This window comes from Vulpes vulpes, chromosome 14 (genome assembly GCF_048418805.1).
Source record: "Vulpes vulpes isolate BD-2025 chromosome 14, VulVul3, whole genome shotgun sequence".
Classification (NCBI taxonomy): domain Eukaryota; kingdom Metazoa; phylum Chordata; class Mammalia; order Carnivora; family Canidae; genus Vulpes; species Vulpes vulpes.
In genome coordinates, this window is record NC_132793.1 from 398,389 (window position 1) to 420,208 (window position 21,820).

Consider the following 21,820-nt stretch of genomic DNA (forward strand, 5'->3'; position numbering starts at 1 on the left):
CGATCCCGGGACCCCGGGGTCATGCCCTGAGCCGAAGGCAGGTGCTCAACCGCTGAGGCCCCCAGGAGTCCCTTAATGTATTAAAAAGGTGTATTTATTTTAAAGGGAGAGTGAGGGGGGGAGGGGAAGAGGGAGGAGGGAGAGAGAGGCAGAGAGGGGGACCCCTCCTCGGAGCAGGGAGCCCGACTGGGGCTCGATCCCAGCACCCCGGGGTCATGACCCGAGGGGAAACCGAGAGTGGGACGCTTGACTGACTTTAACGTGTGTCCTCAAGGGTGCGGGACGAGGTCCCTTGGGTTATTTCACCTACAGTTCACATTTGGGTAAGAAAGTCACTCCAGCAACTAATGGGACGATCTGGTGTCCGTGCCGGGAGGTGGCCGCGGAGTGAGGGTTCTGTTCAGGGCCCGGTGCGGTGGCGGTCGTGGCCGTCAGCCTCGCGCCCCGAAACCCGCCGCAGCCCAGGGCGAGGGTCCACCCCGCCGGCCGTGCCCCCGCCCTGCCTGACTCCCCCCACACGCTTGTGTCCAGCACGTGGGTAACTCGCTTGTTCTTCCCCCACAGAGTCTGTAGAAGAGCAACGCCAGGACTTCCAGATGAACAACCGAAAGGAAGACATGGAAATCGCGTCCCACTACCGGCACCTGCTCCGCGAGCTCAACGAGCAGAGGCAGCACGGCGTCCTGTGTGACGTCTGTGTCGTGGTCGAGGGCAAGGTGTTCAAGGCACATAAGAACGTCCTGCTCGGCAGCAGCCGCTACTTTAAGACGCTGTACTGCCAGGTGCAGAAGACGTCCGACCAGGCCACCGTCACACACCTGGACATCGTCACGGCCCAGGGCTTCAAGGCCATCATCGACTTCATGTACTCGGCCCACCTGGCCCTGACCAGCAGGAACGTCATCGAGGTGATGTCCGCCGCCAGCTTCCTGCAGATGACGGACATTGTGCAGGCGTGCCACGACTTCATCAAGGCCGCACTGGACATCAGCATCAAGCCCGATGCCTCGGACGAGCTCTCAGAGTTCGAGATCAGCGCCCCGCCGGGCAGCAGCACGGACGCCCTGATCTCGGCTGTGATGGCCGGAAGGAGCATCTCCCCGTGGCTGGCCCGGCGCACCAGCCCCGCCAACTCTTCGGGAGACTCGGCCATCGCCAGCTGCCACGAGGGAGGAAGCAGCTACGGCAAAGAGGACCAGGAGCCCAAGGCCGACGGCCCCGACGACATTTCCTCGCAGTCGCTGTGGCCTGGCGACGTGGGCTACGGGTCTCTGCGTGTCAAGGAAGAGCAGGTTTCACCGTCTCATTACGGGGGGAGCGAGCTGCCTTCCGCCAGGGACGGGGTGATGCAGAACTCCTTCTCGGAGCAGGCCGGAGGGGACGGCTGGCAGCCCACAGGTCGAAGGAAGAATCGGAAAAACAAGGAGACTGTCCGGCACATCACGCAGCAGGTGGAGGACGACAGCCGGGCCGGGTCCCCAGTGGCCTCTTTCCTGCCGACGTCCGGGTGGCCGTTCAGCAGCCGCGACTCAAGTAAGCCTTTTGTTCTCACGGGCGGGCGCTCCCACCCTGCCAGGCCCAGCGCCCTGCGTGGCTTCCGGGGAAGCAGCACGGCCCGCCCACGCTGGTGCCGCCCCGTGGCCATCGCCTCCCGCGGTCCCCTCTGTAGGCGCAGGGAGTGCCACCTCGGGGCCCGCGTCCCCGGCACAGAGATGGGGCTCCCAGTCGCGGGAAAGTGGGGTGACACGCGGTGTGTGGGGTCAGCTTGACGGGTCTGCTTCCCTTTTGTAGGAAACGCTATGAGGGTAGCTAAATTTTAAAAAGATTTATTTTATTTGTTTATTTGAGAGCGAGTGCGAGCAGGGGTGGGGGCGGCAGAGAGAAGAGCAGCCTCCCCACGGAGCAGGGAGCCTGACAGGCTCATTCCAGGACGCTGAGATCATGACCTGATGCTCAACCCACTGGGCCCCCCAGGCGCCCGCATTTTAAAAGACTTAAATGTTAAAATGTTAAAAGGTGGAAAGTGCGTCAGACGAGGTGAGATGAAGGTGGGATGGAGCAGACCTCACACCTCGGGGCCTCGGCTCTGGGTGCTCTGCAGCCGGCGCGTGTTCTTGTCATCGGCGTGGCTGTTGGACAGCCCGGCGCGTGTGCGTGCTCCGTCCGCGACAGAGGGGTCCCCCGACGGGGACGCGAGGGTCTGCTGCAGGGCAGCCTCGCAGTGAGGGGAGTCTCCTCGTGCCCGACACGCTCGGCTCCGGGGGGCAAACGACGGGCCGCGCAGAGGCTCTCCGTGACCCCGCGTGCGGCCCCCGAGGCCCGGCGTGGCTCTGAGCCCGGCCCTCACGCTCTGGAGGACAGTGTCGCGGGTGTCCCAGGCCAGCGGGTGGCAAACCCGACACTTCCCGAAGCAGCAGGTGCCCCTCCTGGTGCTGAGCGCGGAAAGGGCACTGCCCACGGCCCCCACGCGCCACAGCCCGGCTCCGGACGGGGCGAGATGGTCCAGGGCAGGCCGGAGGCTTCTTGGCCAGTTCTCATCCCGGGGCGGCCCCCCGGCAGGGTCCTAGATCCCCTGGAACACGGGAAACGGCAGAGGGGAGGCGGCAGACGGGCGTAACGGGCCTGAGCAGTGTCACAGATGCCGAGCGTCCCGTGCTCGCGGGGGCAGCTGCCCACTCCCCGGCCCGGCCCTGCTCCCCACTCACTAGCTTTTATTGTTGTTCGACCCTCGCTGGGTCCGCGGCTCAGGGCAGCAATACCTCACGCTGTCACACGACCGGCGTTGCTGCTCATCTCGAGCTTCCGTCGTCCCGAACTGAAACCGAATCCAGTAAGCGGGGCCCCGAGGTGCTCCGGGGCCTTGTCACTCTCTCCTTCCTGCTGCGTCCCCAGCCCCGAGCACGGCGCCAGACCCCGGCGTGCCCGGGACGCGATAGTTAATCGTGGTCTTTCAGCCTGGGGCTGGACGGCTCTGCCGTGGGGACGGTCCCAGGCATGCGTGTGGCACCATCCCCGGCCTCGGCCACTGGGTGCCAACAGCAGCCCATCCCCTCGCTTGGTGACAAGCAGGAGCGTGTCCAGGCACTTAAACGTCCCCGACGGGCAGACCGCGGAACTGTGGGACATTAGCTGAGCTAAGAGGACTGTGAGGTCTCTGAGCTGATGGGGAGCCACCTGTCCCCGCCAGCTGTGCTCGGCAGAGGTCCCCCGCGTGCCCCAGGCTCCCTTTATAGTCCGTCACCGGCCCTGAGCAGAATCTGAGAAGCCGCGGTCCCCGGCGGACGCCCTGAGGGCGACGCTTCGTGTGGAACCTTCTGGGTGGTCAGTGCCGCAGCCCCGGACGCCGGCTTGAGGTCCTGAGCCCCCGGCGGCCGCGATGCTGGCGGCGTGAGGGCCCGTCAGCCTAGTAAGGAACGGACGCTCCTCCGGCCCGTGGGTTTGAGGTTTTAAATGCAGTCGTGAAGCAGAAGGTGTTTTTAGAATCCAACAAGTGATTCCGGCTGCGTACTTTGTTAATGTCTTAAATCCCCCGGGTTACCAAGGCAACCGCGAGCCGCTTCTGTTAGATTATTCTGAGTCGCAGAGACAAGGACGGGGGGCTGTCGGCTTGCGTGCACGGCGCCTGCCCGCTGTGCTGGTCACTCCCTCCCCAGTGTGCGGGGCTGGCCGTGGAGGCTCGAGTTGCGGTTCCGCGGGGACGTCAGGTTGTGTCCATTGAGTATTTGTTACCCGTAGACAAGAGTATTTTATTTTTTTGACCTTTCTTTAGCATTTTTTAAAAATAATAAATTAGACAAGAGTATTTTATTTTATTTTATTTTATTTTATTTATTTTATTTTTTTAGACAAGAGTATTTTAACGTCTCATCCTGGTCGTGGGAGAAGGGGCCCTATCCCAGGGGAGCGTGTCGGGCAGTGGTTGCAGGTCACCTGGGGACTCTGCACAGATGCTCAGAGGTGGCTCCGCAGCCAGGGCCGCCTGCCCGGTCCCGTCCCTGTGTCCCCCGCCCCACGACCGGTGCTGATGCTGAGCCCGCGAGCATTCAAGAGCCATTTTTCTGAGCAAAAGGCCAAAACATGTTTCCCTAGTGGCTTCCAAGGAAGTGACCGTTGACGTCTACTTCTGGGTGACAGCCGGTGCCTGCGCGGCAGCTGGGGGGCGCAGGTCGGCTGCGCGTCGGGCTGGGGCCGCCCCGCGTTGCTCCCATGCGTCCTCCTGGGGCTCCGGCCCGTGCGACCCCGGGATGGCCCCGGACGCCGGATGAGGCTGGCTCAGAAGCCGCTGAGGGAGGAGCCCGGGTGCTTGTCCTAATGTCCACACGTGTCCTTGAAACGTTTTGCCAAAAGGGGCTTCCGTGGCTCGAGTGAGGTGCGTGGCTTTTGCAAAGTAAATGAGTCCTTGTGACGCGGGTCTTGATGTGGTGGAAGCCTCAGAACCGCTGGGTGGTGGCGAAGGTGCTCTCTGTGCGCCCCCCGCTGGCTACTCCCACCCTCCGGCCTCTTCCCCCAGCCGGAGGGAGCACGGGCCCCACGCCTGGGGGTGCCCCACACCGGCCCCCCGAGGGCTCACGTAGGAGCCGCCACGCAGGTCTGCGGAGGTGAGCAGGGAGGAGACTCACGGGCCGTGTGGAAGCCGCGGAGGGCACGGAGGATGCGTCCGAGAGGCGGTGACCCTGGGCTTCTGGTTCACCGACACGTCGGGTCCTGATCCTCCTGGAGACCTGGAGGGTGGAGCGCGTGCCCGGCGCCCGGGCGTCATCCGCTGGGCGCCTCGAGGAGGCCGCCTTCCACGGCTGACGGTTGTCGTCTTGCTCCGTGTGGCACTTGTGCTTTGGGGTAAAAGAGCCCGAATGAGATGTGACACCTGCGTCTCAAGGGGCGGGGACGGGCCGCAGCCTCCACCCCGTCACGCCCTCGGACCTAAGGCCTGTGCTCCGAGGCCCTCCCGGCGTCCCCCCCGCGTGAGCAGAGCCCGTGCTGGACGCCCACGGTGCCGCCAGGTGGCAGCTGGGGACCCGCCGCAGGAGCGGCCCCTTTTCAGCTTACGGGTTGACAGCAGGGGGACCGGGCCGCCCCGGAGCACCCGCTGCCGGGATGAGGGCCGGCGAGGTCCTTGGCTGCGTTCGGGAGGGCGGGCACCGGGTGCCGAGGAGCACACGAGTGTGGCCGCAGCCGGAGGCCGGCGTGGGCGCAGGAGTCCCAGCCGTGCCCAAGGCCATACTTGGGAATCACTGTCGCGCGTGACGGGCCCATGACCTCGGCTTTGCTGTGTCGCAGCAGCCACTCCTCCCGCTGCAACGGAAGCGAAGCCTTTGCGTCTGGATTTTCTAGAACATGGAGCTCAGAGGATGCACCTTGGAGGGGCTCTCGCGGACACAGGGTGCTGCTGGGTGCTTGTGGGGGGCAGGGGCTTCGCCGACTGGAGTGTCCGGCCCGCGCGAGGGCGTCCGCTGCGTGGGTGCCCCTCAGCCGGAGGCGCCGTCTCGCTGGATCCTGGTCTGACTTGAACTTGGCGGCTTCTGCTTCCTTCGCCCCCGGGCTCAGTTCCGTTGGGAGTGTGGGGGCACGTGCGACGCCCCCGCGGCTATGACGAGGACCCGGGCGGGGACGGCCTGGGCCGTGCGGGACCTTGAGGCTGAGGCTCTGCGGCTTGGGGACTTCCGCCGAAGTGGACGTGTTACGAGGAGTCGGTCACGGTAAGGTCTTTGTGAACGTGGATGCCACCGCCTTTTGCGGACTTTGAGAAGCCTGAGGCGTGGGTGTAGCCAACGGGGCAGAGAGGTGCGCGGCCCTCGGGGGTGGGCGGCCGCCCCGGGGCTGCTCTCAGGCCCCACGAAGCCCCGCCCGGCGCCCGCGGGGTCGGTCGTGCGCGCGGTCGGCTCCGGGCTCCCCTGTTTGGGTCGTGAGCATCGCACACGGCCGCGGCCTCCACGGCCTCCACGGCCTCGGGCCTCCTCCCTGGTCGGCAGGTGTCGCTCGGCCGCGTCCTCGAGCCTGGCGCCTCGCGCAGCACACCTTGTCGTCGCACCGCCGCGGGACGCTGGGTGCTGGGGGGCGCTGCGCCGCGGGGGCTCCCCGAGAACCCCCGGCCGCTCCTGGCCCGCGCAGCCGCGGCCTCCTGCCTCCCTCCGCCGGCTCCTGCTCTCACACCCGCTCTCTGCCTGTGTCTCAAATAAATAAATAGAATCTTAAAAAAATAAAAGATGCTCAATGGGTGGAACCACCCAGGGGCCCCAAGGAAGTTTCTTCAGTGAAAATTGCCATTCTTTGTAGCTATTTCTTGAAGTAGGACACACGTACACTAAACCGCACAGATTTTGAATTTGAATATTTTTTTGTTTCTCTAACATTTTATTGGTGAAATATTTACACTTAGAGAAAACTTGAAAAAAATTCAGCATGTTTGCTGCTTTGGTTCTCCATTTAAGGTCTTGCTGTTTGTGGGGGACGCCTGGGGGCTCAGCAGGTGAGCATCTGCCCCCGGCCCAGGGCGTGGCCCCGGGGTCCCGGGATCAAGTCCCCCGTCGGGCTCCCTGCGTGGAGCCTGCTTCTCCCTCTGCCTGTGTCTCCGCCTCTCTGTGTGTCTCATGAATAAATAAAAACAATATTAAAAACAATTTGCTGCTTGCTCTCCTACGTGCTCACCCGCGTAACCGTCTGAAAGCCCGTCCTCAGCGCGAGCCAGCGCACCCCGCGGACGTCATCCTGGATCCACCAGCAAGCACTTCACTGGGGTTCGGTCTGTGCTTACCGTTTGGAGGTCGCGTGGACACCCCGAGTCGCCCCCGACCCGGTGACCTTCCGAAGTGTCTGATAAGTGCGCGCGCCTCGCCGCACCCCTGCAGCCGCTCAGCTGCCCGCCGCCGCGTGTGCAGGGCCTCGTCCGTGTGGGACCGCGCGGCATCTCGCTCGTGCACACCTGCCTGGCCTGGGCCCCGGCCGCAGCGCCGTCCGTCTGTCCACGCTCTGTCGGCGCCGCTTGTGCAGGGCTGAGGCTTCTGTGAACGCGCGTGGGGTCGGCGCAGGGCCGCGGTGGCCTGAGTATAAGGAACCTGCTGGTCTCCCCGTGTCGCCCGTGTCCTCCACAGCTCGCAGGGGCGTTGCTGGCCTCGAGGCCCTGGAGGGCGAGCTGAGTCCGGCCGGTGCCTCCGTGGTCGGGAGCCGCCCGCACCGCCCGCCCGCCTGGTGCTGCTTGACCGCCGCGCTGCCAGCCAGAGGCGCTCTTGCGTGAGGACGAGTCCCAAGGAGCACGGGGTCCGCGTCCCTTGAGGCCGTTGCCCCCAGGCCCACACCTTGCAGCCCTGCTGCCGCCAGCGTCCACTCATGGACACGGTCCACGGACCTCAGCCCCCACAGCCGCCACCGAGGCGCCGAGGCCCCCCCCCCCGAGTGTCTGGGGGTCCAACGGTGCTTCTGAGGCTCGTCTGCAAGCCCGTGCGCATCCCTCAGTCACGCCGTACTAACGGCTCGGGCCGTGACACTCCTGCTGGTGGACGCCGGGCTTCCCGGGGGGTTCGGGGGCCGGCACCAGGCCGCGGGGACGGCGGGGCGACGTGCACCTGCATGTTTGCTGTCGCGTGAGCTTCCTGCTGGGACTTGAGGCTCTCGCTGGCTTCGCGTGGCCTGTCCCCTGGGTTCCACATCCTCTGTGTTCGCCGTTGCTCATCCTGGGATTTGTACACGTCCCGGAGGCGCCAGCGTTTCTCTGCTGGGCCGTGTTGTTGGTCTTCTCCGTGTCTGTCTTCACACGCTCCCTTCGTGAGGTCCGGCTGGGGTGGCTGGTGCCGCGGGGTGAGCTGGCCTCCCCACATGCCCCCACGCACCTCCACGTGCCCCCACACAGCTCCCCACATATCCCGCATGCGCCCCCACGTGCCCCCACGTGCCCCCATGCCCCCCCCCCCGCCCCCCGTGCTCTGCTTTGCAGAAGCGTCTGTTCCAGTCTTGAGCCCACTTCCCGGCGCGGAGCGAGGGTACGTTCTGGTTCCGGCCCTCACCAGGTGTGTGTTGTGCATTTTCTGTCTGTGCCTCGTGCTCTCATGGACCGTGGTTTGCGGAGAAGCACATGTTTTAAACTAGGATGAAGCCTGATTTGCAAACTTTTATCTTTCGTGGCTCGTATGTCTCGAGTCCTATCACGGAAGTCTTTCCCGAAGGTCACAAACGTTCCCCACGTGTTTTTTCCTGGAAGTTGAACAGATTTAGGCGTGACGTGTAGGCCTGTGGCTCCCGACGATCTCCCTGGGCACGTCTAGTTCAGCTCCGTTTGCCGGAACCGTGGCTTTTACTCACTGAATTGCTGTGTAGTCAGGAAGGTGGTTGACTCAGTCATGCATTCAGTCGTATGTATTTCAACCAAGAAGATTCATCGAATGACGTGGAAACTTGCTGATAGTTAAGAAAGTGAGGAAACTTGATCTGAACTTGGATAAAGACACGTGTCGCGTTGGAAGCCGTGCGTTCTGGACGCGGAGGCGAGAAGGACGCCAGAGACGAGGCTACTGATCCTCCCGACCGTGCTGTGCCCCCTGTGGCCTGACCTGGGCGGTGACCCCCGGGCGGGGGCGGGCGCGGGCCTGCACCTGCCGCTGGGTCTCCCCACCCCCGACCTGCACACACTCTCCGGAAGCTTCCGTGTGCCGTGGGCAGGGTGCACCCTGGGTGCCCGGCTGGTGGACGGGGCGTCGGGCGGAGCGGGGCGGGGCCTTCCTCGGGGCGGGTGCAGACGTCCTCCAAGGCTCCTTGTGAGCATTTACAGAACGGTCGAGAGTGGAGATTTGGGGAGACCTGAGCCGCGGGTGCGGGCTGTCCAGCAGGCCATGCCCCCCGACACCCTGCTGGTGAGGCCAGCGCCCCTGCCCCTTCCCCCTGCCGCCCACGACCCCCAGGCCCCGGAGCTCACGTGGCTGGAACCCTCTTTTCTGTTCCGACTCTGCTCATACCCCACTTTGCGACTGACCCCACCTGAGGCAGTTTGATCAAAAATTCTGCTCATTTTAATTATAATCTCTTTTCTGCTTTTCAGCTAAAGAGTGTGAGCTAAACTCTCAAAGTGTTATGATGTATCGTTTATGGGAAGAAGGAGAAAGTGCTGTGCTCCCCTCCACAATGAGACCTTCGCTCTTTTTTTTTTTTTTAAAAGATTTTATTTATTTATTTATGACGGGGTTGAGGGGGAGACAGAGAGAGAGAGAGGCAGAGACACAGGCGGAGGGAGCAGCAGGCTCCACGCAGGGAGCCCGACGGGGGACTCGATCCCGGGACCCCAGGATCAGGCCCTGGCTGAAGGCAGCGCTAAACCACTGCGCCACTGGGGCTGCCCCTGATGTTGGTATTTTTAATCCTGTTTGCCTCATTTATTGAAAAGAGGTCAGCACCAGGAGACGGGCCTGGGTCCTTCCCGTTGCTCGTGCAGCTGCCTGCGGTCACCTCGCTGCCTCACGCGTGTGATGCGCCTGCAGAGGAGCCACGCTCGCGCCGTCCCTCCTGGGGGCAGGGCCTTCCTGTCGGCCTGGGAGCCGTGCCAGACCCTCCGGAGGAAGCGGCGCTTGTGTGCAGGTGCACATGCGTGTGCACGTGAGCAAGCATGTGGGCGCCTGTACACGCGCGTCCGTGGGTCCGGATGAAGGGAACACCCCACAAATGAGTGTTTGGAACTCAGCCCATTTTTCGGATGTGGGATTGGACGCTTTTGGTAAACGAGGCAGCTTGAATCCCGGCAAGTCCGTGGGGCAGCGTCATCCGGGCGAGGTCTCGACCTCAGAACCTCCCGTGCACACGAGGCTCAGCCGCGGTCACCGGGCTGCCCGACCGGCCCTCCGAGGCATCCCCGGGGAGTTCGTCGGGACTCGGGGGGTCAGCTGCCCGCGCACGAGTGGCTGTGGCCGCAGGCTCTGTCCCTGCTGGCACGTCCTGCCTTGTCACGGCCGAGCACACGTCCCCTGCAAGGACGATCCCTCCTGCTTGCCCGTCATCCGCCGATGGACGTGTTGCTGTGAGCTTGCACACGCGCGTGCCTTCACCTCCCCTGGTACGAGCCTGCGTGGCAACCATGTGGCCTCAGAGGAGTTGTTAGCCGCCGCGGCAGCGGCACCAGACGTTCTGACGGGCGGCGGGTGGGGGGGGGGTTCCAGTGTCCTTACACCATCGGCCCTGGTGACCGTCGGACGGATTCGGGCCATGCTGCGGCGTGAAGTGGCCTCCGGGGTTTCCAGGCGTGTCCCTGACGACTGGTGGCCTCAGAATGTGCTCACTGTCGCTTACGTGTCATCTCGGATGAATATCTGCCGGGGCCTTGGCCCATTTAAAACTTGGATTATTAAATTGAATTTGAATTTAAAAAATGTAAAAAACCACGACTGGGGTTATTTTTGTTTTGACTGAGTTGTGAGCCTTCTCTGCATTCGGAGTGGGCTCTCCTGTCCGGCGGCTGCTCTGTGGATGTTCCGCGTTCCCGCCTCCCTCCTCCTGGTTTCACGGAGGTGCCACGCCTGGCGGGGGGCTCGAGCGAGGCCGGTGTCCCACGCTCCAGGGACGGGCCCGCGGGCCTTCTCGCTTGCTGGATGGTGTCCTCTGCAGCTTTGGCCGAGCCCAGCCGTTCGTTGGCGGCGCCCTGGTGTCCGCCCCACGAGCCCTGCGGCAAAGCGGAGATCGTGGAGCTTCCCCAGGAGTCTCCGCTCTCCCACGCCGCCCTTCGTCCGTGTTGAGCGTCGCCTCCTGTGCGCGAGGTGGAAGTGCTGCGGGCGCGCGACAGCCGGGGCTCCGGGCCGGGCAGAGTCTGGAGCGGGTCCCTGTGCTCTTGTCCCCCCCCCCCCCCCCCCCCCCGGGTTCTGAGCGCAGCGCCCACCCGAGGCCGCCCTCCTGGGGCAGAAGCGGGTCGGACTTGAGGACAAGCAGCTGGGCACGGGGAGGCTCCTCCGTGTGCGCGGGTCCCCTGGGAGAGCCGAAGATGACCTGCGTGTCTCTGTTTCCTCTGCCAGGTGCGGACTTGACTGTCACCGAGGCCAGCAGCTCTGACGGCCGAGGGGAGAGGGCTGAGCTCTACGGCCACGTGGACGAGGGTCTCCTGGGAGGAGAAGCCAGCTACCTGGGCCCGCCCCTCACCCCCGAGAAGGACGAGGCTCTGCACCAGGCCACGGCCGTGGCCAACCTGCGGGCGGCGCTCATGAGTAAGAACAGCCTGCTGTCTCTCAAGGCCGACGTGCTCGGGGACGACAGCTCCCTGCTGCTGGAGTACCTGCCCAAAGGCACCCACTCCCTGTCCCGTAAGTGCCGCCCGTCGCGCCGCCTAGGAAGGAGCAGCGAGGTCGGTGGAGACGCGGTGGGCGCGGGGGCGCGGGAGGCTGTGTGGAGGCCCGTGGCCGTGGGGCGGGGGAGGCGCTCGCCGCGTGCTCTCGGGGCGACGGCGGTGCTTGCTCAGACGGAGATCGAGGCATCTGAGCCCGGAACCTCGTCCAGGTTGGCGGCGCGGCCGGGAGCGGAGCCCGGGGCTGGGGGGGGGGGCGGGTGCTGCGCGGAGGCACAGGCTCGGGCTCCCCCTGCCGGCCCGCCGCCTTCCGGCCTGCGCGGGTGGGGAGCGCGGCGCGGACCCTTTGTCTCTGCTGCTCACGCCGCTTACCCGCGCCCGGCGGCACGCGCGTCTGCAGAGTCGGTGTCGCCGCTGCAGTGTCTCCGCGGCATTCCCGGCCCCGGGAGCATGTGACACACCAACACGGGAAGCAGCCCTGGGGGCCCCAGCCGCGGGCGCCCCGGGACTTCTCCCCCACTCAGGGGCTTCGGGCCTTGAGCCACGGGGGGCCCTGAAGATCCGGCCTGGGGACACTGCGCGCCGGCGTCCCTGCCGTCCCGGGGAAGTGTGCTGGGCCTGGGTGGCGCTCACCGTGCGTGCCGGACGGAGGGAGCTGCGGGGTCCCGGGGGGGGGGGGGGGGTGCGCGGCCGGGGGTGAGGGGGGGCAGTGCGAACCCGGCGTGGATGCTGTGGTTTCCCGAGCGCCACCGGAGGAAGTGAGGCCGGTTCACGTGTCGGGGTTTGCAAACTGCTTGTTTCCATTTTTGCTCTAATTTAAAGAAAGACAACAGCGTCGTCGTACAAGTTCGGGTTCGTGAGTGCTAAGGTGCCCCAGCCCCGGTGCTGCCGCGACAGAAGCTGCGGCCACTGAAGACTGCGGGGGAGCGAGGCTCTGTCGCTGCATTGCCCTGCGCTTCTCGCGAGCCGGGCCAGCGTCCCCGCAGCGTGGGCGCCGTGGCCAGCTCACGGGACTTGGCCGGGAGGCCAGAGCCTAAGCTGAGCACCCCGCGGCCGGGCTGCGTGACTCCAGGCGTGCTCTCCCGGCCTCGGGCCCCGTGGGAAGGTGCGTCACAGCCATTGTGCGTGCGTCTGGGGCCTTGAGCGTCTGCAGAGCGAGCGCCGCGTGCTCCCGCGTGTTGGTGCCGCCGGCAGAGGCTGCGGGGCCCTGTGAGCAGGACGCCTGCAGGGCCCTGGGGGGCGGACGGGCAGGAGCACTGGAGGATGCCGGGAATTTGTGGCCGTGTGCACAGGTGGGGGCACACCCGTCCACCCCTGTGACCCCTAAGGCGCGTGTGAACGCCACGTGCGGGTCTGCGGCCGGAGCAGTGCCTCTGCCCCTCGGGAATCGGGGGGGGGCGGCGTTCAGTGCTTTTCTCTGTGTCCTGTGTGTCAGCCTCTGACTGCAGCCTGGGCCTGACCCAAAGGCCGTGGGCCCCGCGCTGGGGTCTGGACCCCACTCCTGGTGCGGCATCCGCGGCCTCCCCCCGCCCCGGGACCCCAGGGGAAGTGGCTTATTTTAAAATCTCACCTTCTGACGTCCTCTAAAAATGGATGAAAATACCCAGATGAAAACCTTGTTTCCCAAAACGTTGTGCTCGGCCGCGGCGGTGCTGAGCTGCCGCCCGGTGGCTGAGACGTGGTTGTGGCGACCTGTCCGGGCACCTGCTCTGGAGACATTTGTCACCGTGGAGGGCGTCGGTGTCAGCCGAGCGCCCTGAGCCCCGGATCCCAGGGAGCCGAGGCCACTCCGCGTGCGGTCCGCCGGCTGGCTGCCCGGGGGCAGGCGTGGTTTCTCTCTGTGCTCGGGGCTTGGCATCGGGGCCGGGGGAAGAAGCCACGGCGGTCGCCTCTCCGCCGCCACCGCTAGAGTCTGGACGCGCCCTCGTCGGCGGAAGCGAGTTTTCTGTTGAGTGGGACACGGGGCAGCGGGGCCTGGCTCCGGCGTGTTCCCGACCGAGGGCTCTCCTGCGTCGTCGGGACGGGGACCCCTCCTGCAGCCCCCGCCGGCTCACCGGAGCCGCAGGCCCCCGAGCCTGGTGAGCAGGGATGGTGTGTGTGTGTCAGGGACCCGCCAGCTCGTCGCACGCGGGTAACGAAGCCGGGCAGGGGTGCGGTGCGTGTCCCGTGGGCGAGACCCCCCCCAGGCTCCTGGGGCTCCGATAGCAAAGGGCCCTCAGCTCAGGCCGGTGGCTCAGGGAGGGGGGCTGTGCGGCCTGCTGGGCGTCCCCAGACCTTGGTGCAGTGAGGGCGGGGAGCACCCGGCGGCTGGACATTGTGGAGGGACCGAGGCTGCTGTGATTTCCGGGGTGGCCCCGGTTGGCTCCACGCCGCATCCCGGCACGCGTGGGCTCGTGGCTGGAGAAAGGCGGCGAAGGTGTGACGTTTCCCGGGTAGCATGTCGGCGCTCGCTGCGCTGCCCGGGGGACTCGAGGCCCATCCCCGGTGTGTCCGGTCTCCCCCAGGCGGGGGCACCGTGGGGCGTCCGCGTGCTCCATCTCCGCGGTCCTGCTCACGGTCGCAGGTGTCTACGTCCAGAGGACCCTGGACGTGCAGGCAGCACCGAGCTGCCCGCGGTCGCCGGCCGGACGGTGTGGACCCTTCCGCGGGAGGTCTGACGGGTCCAAGCACATTGGCTCGGCCCTTAGATTCGTGGTCTCTTTCCAGATCCCTGGTCTTTAACTGGTTAAAGAACCTTCTGTACTTTTTGTTTGGACTTAGCTTTAACGTGACTGTTTCACTTCTGTGTTCTCAGTGCGAGGCGAGCATCCGGCCTGTTGGTAGTCGCTGCTCCGCGAGTAGGAACGGTGAAGAGCACTGGCTGTGGCTTCACGCGTGGCTCTGGTGTACAGGTTGTTTGTGAGCGTGCACTGATCTGGGTGGGCCCTGGACCCGGCGTCACCTCCTCGGACCCTCACGAACACCGGCTGCCTGGAGTCACGGGAGGACACGGGAGGGAGAGCTGCCGCGCTGGTCGGCAGGACGGGGGGGAGGACGGGCGTGACACTGCCTCGTCCCTCGGCTTCCAGGCTGGCTCCGGCCCGCAGGCCGTCGCCCCGAGCGCTGTCCGCATTTGACCTGTAGTTACTGCTTTGGAAAAAGGGCTGGGGCTGGGGAAAGGAACAGCTACCGGTGCTCGGTCCTGTCTGGGTAGGACGACGCGCCAGGTGCCCCCCTGCTCGTCGCGGGGAGACCTCGGGAGGCCCCGGGGAGCCGCGGCGGGGGCTGTGCGCTCGGGACCGGGGAGCCACCGGCTGTGCCCACCCGTCCTGGCCCCTGTGTTCGCGGGAGACTTTGCAGGAAACAGCTGAGCTGGCTTCTGTTCTGATTGTGGTTCACAGATTATTTCTTATTATGTGTGAAGAACGAATCAAGGACCTTTTCTTGATTCTGGATCGACACTGGAATTTTAAACAACTTCTGCAAAAGGGCACTGGGCGGTGTCACTACGCTCTTAGATCCGTAGCGAGCTCGACATCGTGAAGCGTTTCCCGGAAGAGCCTTTCTCCAGGCCACAGGTGCGTGGGCTCCGTGTTTGCACCACGGGCCCTGACGTTCTGTGCTGGAACCTTCTGTCATAATCACTTTGCTTCTGGGCGAGACACCCCGCCCCAGACAAGTCACGTGTGGAGACCCCTGCTGTTTGGGGGTGGCGAGCTGCCACAAATACCCGAACACCCACCTCCAGGAAGACCCAGGCTCCGTCACGCAGCAGAGCTCTGCTCACAGCAGCAAGACCACGCACGGCGCTCCTGGAACTCTCCGAAACAAGCCCACCAGCTGGTGTTCGTTCACGTGGGTGAGACTCGTTTCCTGTGTTCCTAGGCCCTGGCACCAGCCCGACTCACTCTTGGGGGGATGCTGATCGCAGAGCAGAAGCCCCTCCCTCTGGCCCCTGCACCTGCACCCAGAGCCCGGGATGCCCGCTCTGGGGAATGGCCAGACCAAGCCCAGGACGGCCCTGCCCCCCCGGCCCAGGTAAGATGCGAGGGGGGCCGCCGGGACCAGCTGCCGCCCGGCACGCACGCGCCCCGAACTCCGCGTGCACTCGGGTGCGTCCCTGGCGGGTCCTCGGACGTGCCCCGGGGCTCAGGGAGCGTCTGCGCCAGCAGCTGTGCGCGAACCACCTCCTGCAGGCTCAGCTCAGTCAGGGGAGGGGAGACCCCACCTCCGCGGCAGCCACCGTCACACACTCGGTCCTGCAGAGTTAAGCTGCCGCTTGTATTACGTGGGTCCTACGCGGGTGCTCCTGAAGCAACACGGACGCGCGGGTTAGGCCACTTCAGGCGCACAGCGTCGCGGTGGCAGCTCGCTCAGCACAGCGCACCTGCCGGCTGCCCCCGCTGGCGTCCCGCCGCGCTGCTCCTTTCCGTGTTTATGTAACACAGACGTACGTTTAAGTAAATTTGGACCCAAGTACGCTGTCCTGTAGAAGTTAAGAGATTCCCACGGGGAACGTCTCCCCCTGACGTGAGGACATCTCGTTCGTACACCAGCGCAGGCTGGTCCCGAGGCGGCTCCGCAGGCCGTGCTGGGGGGTGGTGTGAGCATCGCAGACCAGGGACCTCGGGAAGGTCACGGACGCAGCTCTCCTTGCTGTTCTCGGGGCAGGGGCCTTGTTGGTAGCAGAGGCCTGTTAGGTTGGCTGCCTCCCGGGAGACGAAGAAATCTTCAAGAAGAGCTTAACCTCATGTTTTGGATTTTGAGATTAATGAACGGGCTCCTGTGCGGGCTTTTCCAGCAGGATGGCTCTGGTGGGAGATGCGTTCTGTTAGCGTGGGGCCGTTCGTCGAGAACTGATCGTAGCCTCGCCCTCCCAGATGTGGGCGCTTGTCCTCATGGTGGCCGGGCAGGGACCTGCTAAGAGGTGGTGTCACCACGTCCTCACCACCTGTAACTTGTCTGTCTCTTGTTCTAGATCGATGCCCCTTGACACCTGGAGCCCTGGGCTCGGCAGCGAGGCCCGCTCTGGAGTCGGCCCCAGCCGGCCCCAGGGTGGGCCCGTGTGGGGGCCGCGGGCCTGCCCAGGGGGTCTGGGGCCAGCTGCCAGCACGCTGCGTGGCCAGCGCGCCCCCCGGGCCTGGTGGGCTCACCCATGAAGTCAGCAGAGGAGCCACGAGGGAGGCGCCCTATGGAATCCGATGCCTGTGCCGCGTATGACAGCTCCGAGGCTGGAGAGGCCTGCCCGGGCGCCGGTGTCTGCGCCCAGCAGACGTGCCCACGCGCCTCTGCCGCAGCCAGGCCTGCTGTTCAGGTTCGGCGGCCACTGGGTGACGGCAGACCCACGTCAGGATGGGGGCAGCTGCGGAGCCGGACTAGGCATCGGCGTGAGACTTGCGAGCTTAGCTACGGGCTGCGTCCTCTGCCAGCAGCCGGTGGAGGCCTCTCAGGGCCCCGATGGGCAGGTGGGACGGGTGCGCTCCAGCCTCCTGGCGACGGGGCCTGCGTCCCCCGGGATCCTGTAGGATCGCCGCCGTCCCTGGAGAAGGGAACCGAGTTGCTCCGACCCGTGTGATCCCCGAAATCCAAGGACAGAGCCGGGCCGCGATGTTCTTGGAACGACGTCGCCCGCGTTCCCCTCCGAGTGTGAGGGAGACGGCCCGTCCGCTCACTATGCGCAGCGGGTGGCCGTGGCCGTGGGGCGCTGTCCAGGCCACAGAGGCTCCCGTCGGCCCAGCCGCTCGTCGCTCCCGAGGACGGAAGCAGGCACCCCGGGGGCTCGGGAGCGGCCGGAGGCAGATGTGGGCCAGAGGTCTTCCCCTCCCGCGCCCGGCGGTGGTCGGGGATCGCTCCCACTGCCCCTGAGCAGGCCTGGCGCTTGCTGAGCGAGCTCTGAAGACCCAGCAGAGCCAGGTGTCCAGAGAGGCTTAGGGGGTCGTGAAGAGGCCCCCTGACGTAGGTCACCCTCCAAGAGGTCCAGTTCTCGTGGCTTCATCTGGGTCCCGGTTTGCTTCTGAAGGGTCTGCGGGATCTTTGAGCTGTGAGGTCTCGGATTTCTTGTCTACGCGTGGACGCACTGTGGCAGAAGCAGCCTGAGTGCCCGGGTGGGGACACGGAGGCCCAGTGGGTGCTGCTCCTTGACTTCTCCTGGGGTGGGTGGAGTGGGGGCCGGGGGCTCTCAGGGACGCCTCTCAGGCTGGGGCGAGTCTGTGCTATTGAACTGAAAGGCTTTCGTTAAAATTTTAAAACAACGTGGCACCTGGTTGGCTCAGTGGGAAGAGCGTGCGAGTCTTGATGTCGGGGTTGTAAGCTTGGGCCCCAGCTTGGGTCGGGAGAGCTCAAAAATAAACACAAAAATCTTTAAAATTTTAAAACACGTTTTAAAAACACGTTTCGGACAGATCCCATAGTGTCTGAAAGAACTGGTTGCGGTAGGTGGTCCTCCGGTAGGGGCGCAGGAGACGGCTTTAGAATAGATGCTGTTTGATTTTGTTCTTACGTCGAACGTAATTTCCCTTAAAACTGTACGGGCGTGTAACACTGACATTTTCAGCACGTGGGCTTAGAAATTCCACATCTTCCATTTTGTTGAATTTCTTGTTGAAATGTCATAGCTCGTGATGAATTCCGGAGGATTTTTTTTAAAGAAACTTCTCAATGGATCACTAACCTCTCTTGAACGCAGAGAATCTCAGTAATAAAAGGTTCTTACTTAGGTGTGTTTACTGGCACGTAACGTGCTCCACATCTGTGTTCACGTCGGGCCTTTCAGTGTTTTTTACCGTGTTCGTATGGTAGGAAGTGAGAGACGCCACAGACTCGGCGTCACGCGGATGCGTGTGCGTCTGCACGGACGTGCGCAGAAGTGAAGGCTGCTGCTCACTTAGGGATATTGATTTGCCATTTTAGATCGCATTTTTTTTTTATTTTTATTTTTTTATTTTTTATTTATTTTTTTTTAATTTTTATTTATTTATGATAGTCACAGAGAGAGAGAGAGAGGCAGAGACACAGGCGGTGGGAGAAGCAGGCTCCATGCACCGGGAGCCCGATATGGGATTCGATCCCGGGTCTCCAGGATCGCGCCCTGGGCCAAAGGCAGGCGCCAAACCGCTGCGCCACCCAGGGATCCCTATTTTTATTTATTTTTTATTTTTTTATTTTTAGATCGCATTTAGAATAAATGATCTAGGGGCCCGTGGCTGGCTCATTCGGTGGAGCATGCAACTCATTGATCTTGGGGTCGGGAGTTCAAGCCCTCACGTTGGGTGTAGTGTTTACAAAAAAAAAAAAAAAAGCAACCAAAAAACAAAACCCCAAACTTAAAAATGTATAATCTCGTCTTAAGTTTCGTTGGCCTTGCACTTGCACATAGCTCGGGTGTTGGGGAAAAGGCATGGATTTTATTTAAAGAAAACACTTGAAAACTCTTTGAACTTCTACTTTCAGCCACAACTAGCACGTATTGGGCTCGCTCTCGAGGAAAAAAGTATTTGAAAATCTGGCAAACACACATGGAACCTGGGGACGGGCCAGCAAAGGGCTGGAGAGAAAAGGGGGACACAGGGGAAGCTGTGCTTTCACCCCAGATTTTGTTCCTGGCCTGTTTGCGGCACATCGGAGCAGGAACAGGCTAAGTGCAGGGCGGCAGCGCTCCCCGGCCTGGAGACGGGGGTGTCCTTCGGGCGGCCGAGGCAGCTGGGGCCGGGGGCAGATCTCTGAGGACAAGGAGCCCCAGGGCCCCCTCACCTCCCGAGCTGGCGCCGAGCGACACTCACTCCCGGGATCCCTGCGGAAGCCGCCCGGCCAGGTGGGGAAGGCGAGCAGAGGTGCCCGCGGAGGCGCGCTGCTGGGGCGAAGGGGCGGGCGCTCAGGCCCGAGGGGCAGCGAGGCCAGGCAGGCAGCCCGGGCCACCGCCGTCCCCGTGGTCTGAGGCGCGTGCGACGAGTCCCAGCCCCGGCCGCGCCCAGGCGAAGCTCCAGGGGCCGAAGGTGGTGCTCCCCTGTCCCCTCGGAAGTAACGGCTGCGATGAAACAGCCGCCTTGAAAGCCCGGCGGCCTGGGAAGTGCCACCGCTGCCCTTGCCCTGCCCGGCGTCTCGGAAAGCAGCTGAACAGCCGAGCGCCGGGACAATCCCAGCCAGGGAGGCGGGCGGGGGACGCCGGTGCTGACACAGTCAGGGAACCTTCTGGAATTGGAAGTGGCACATCTGAAGTTAGGGATTCACTGTGGAGCTGAACAGCAGCCTGGGTACGACCTCAGGTGGCGAACTGGAGAATGTCCGTGCGGAAGCTCACGGGGAGAGCACACGAGAGTGCGGGAGAAGCAGACACACGGACAGCCGAAGCGTGGGGTGCGCGGGCGACTGGATCTCCAGAGAGGCAGAAACGGGGCGGAAGCGGCACCCGGGGACAGTGGTGTAGTCTCCCGAAGCCGATGAGACACGTCAAGATTCCAGAAGCTCCGTGACCCCGAGCAGGACGCATTCCACACGCACGGGGGCCCGTGACGGTCCAAGCCCGGGAGGCCGGCGACAGAGGGGAGTCTTTGAGCAGCCGGCGAAGGAGGGGCGCCCCGGACTCGCCGAGTGCCCTCGCACGCGTGGCCGTCCACGCAGACGCGTGTGCCACTGCCCCGGCCACGGGCTGGAGCCAGCCCTCGGGCCACCAGCCGAGCGGCCCCCGAGGAACAGGAGCCGTCCCCATCGCTGGAGGCACCACGGATAGGTTCTCACGGGGTTTTGACAAATGGGAGTGTAACGTAGACGCTAACGGCGCCGGGGGTCCGGGCTGGTTGGGGCCGCTGGCGTTCGCGCAGCCCCACTGGGCTCAGCTTCTGGGGAGAGGAGCCGCGGTGGCACTTGGCTCATTGGAAATAGGCACAAGGGACGGAGAGGAGACGGATGGCACATCTCACCTGGCTGTGCCATCGTCACACGTGCACCAAACGCTCCGACCCCAGGATGAAAAGGTCTGCTTTGGAGAAGCTCTACTCTTCGCAGGTGACATAGCTCATAGGTGCGGACAGCGTTAAAGCAAAAAGACGAATAAACCAACTCGGGGCGCCTGCGGGGTCCTGTCGGTGAAGCGTCGGTCCTCGGCTCAGGTCGTGGTCTCAAGGCCCTGGGGTCGGGTCCCAAGTCCAGCTGCCCCCTCAGCTCTGCTCCTCCGCCCCCCACCCCTCGCTCATGTTTGCTCTCTCAACTGAATAAATTTTAAAGTCCTTAAAAAATGAAAAAAAAAGATAAACCAAGGAAACACCTTTAATCTTAAAATCAAAGAAAACTGAATAAAAAAAAAGGCACCGAGTTCCTATCCGAAGTGACGGACTCGCACAGAGGACAGTGGTGGTTGTAATAAAAGGTACGAAAAGGAGCGCTGAGCTCCTGTGGGTCAGAGCAGTAACAGGAGATCCCGTGAGCAACTGACGCCGACGTGTCTGGCAGGTGGAGACACGAGCGGTTCCTTCCCGCGGGGCCAGGGCAGGGGCAGCGGGGCCCGGGGTGCAGGGGCCCGGCCCCACAGCGGCTGCGAGGAGCGGGGCTCGGTAAGGCCACGGGACCGTTGGCTGCGCGCGAAAGGCACAGTTGGGGGAAGTCACTACGGCCTGGAATCGGCCAACCCGGGAGGGGCTGAGGCTCGGGTCGGGCGAGCGGGTGCGGCCCGGGGGAGGGGGTGGACGGCCCGGACAGGGCTGGGTGGTGGCGGCCGGGGGGGCTTCTGAGCCACGTGGGTGTCGAGGAGGAGAACGGGCTTGTAAGCCCCGCCAGGCACGAACACCGCTGTGGGCCGGAGCAAACGCCCAATCCTAGAAGGTAACAGGTTTTGTAGAAGGAGGCCTGGGACGGCGGCTTCGCATCAGGGCGGCCGTTTCTTCAGCAGCTCGAAAGAAGCACTTGATAAAGTGGACATCGTTAAAAACCGCTGATTCGGGGACCCCGGGTGGCTCAGGGATTGAGCGCCGCCTTCTGCCCAGGGCGTGACCCCGGGGTCCCGGGATCGAGTCCCCCGTCGGGCTCCCCGCAGGAGCCTGCTTCTCCCTCTGCCTGGGTCTCTGCCTCTCTCTGTGTCTCTCATGAATCAATGAATAAAATCTTTTTTTAAAATTACTAACTTCTCCACTAAAGATACTTTTAAGGGAGCGAAAGGGCCCATCACAGGCTAGAGAAGACGTTTGCCATAAATCAGTGGCAGGTTCGTACTGAGATACGGGACCTATAGAAACCTCAAACGGCAACGCAGGGAACCTGTGAGGAGCCCGGGCAGCCAGTCGCCCTGTGGCTCCGCGGGTTGGGTGGTGGCCGCCAGCAGGGCCGGGTGCGGGGCTCCGACGGCACGCGGGCTCGCAGGTGTCCGCAAAGATGCAGCCGCTGGGACCCACGGGTGGCTGGTCGGCCGCGTGGAAAGCCGCTCGGCCGTAGCTCCCCGAGTGGAACCGGTACCCGCCGTCGGGCTGTGTCCAGTAGAAGGGAGAGGATGCACCCGGGAGCTGCGTGGGCACCACCACCCGTGGGGTCGTGCCGTGGGATCCAGCACACGGCGAAGGGGAACAGGCGCCGCGTGGGGCAGCTGGGGGGGACCTCTGCAGACTGTGTGGC

General features: G+C 64.0%; 1 protein-coding gene across 3 annotated transcripts in view; it reads left to right on the forward strand.

Annotated features, from left to right (window-relative positions):
* The window catches only part of ZBTB46 (zinc finger and BTB domain containing 46), a 52,297-nt gene that overhangs the window by 20,906 nt on the left and 9,571 nt on the right, over window positions 1-21,820 (forward strand). For 2 of the 3 annotated variants that reach the window (XM_072735331.1, XM_026015025.2), the window contains exons 2-3: window positions 565-1,533; window positions 10,980-11,264. In XM_072735331.1, coding sequence (XP_072591432.1) covers window positions 597-1,533; window positions 10,980-11,264 — 1,222 coding nt within the window. In that variant the 5' untranslated portion in view covers window positions 565-596. Of the gene's footprint in view, window positions 1-564; window positions 1,534-10,979; window positions 11,265-15,109; window positions 15,263-16,202; window positions 20,466-21,820 lie in introns of those variants that run through there. The other variant, XM_072735329.1, reaches the window with a different exon arrangement.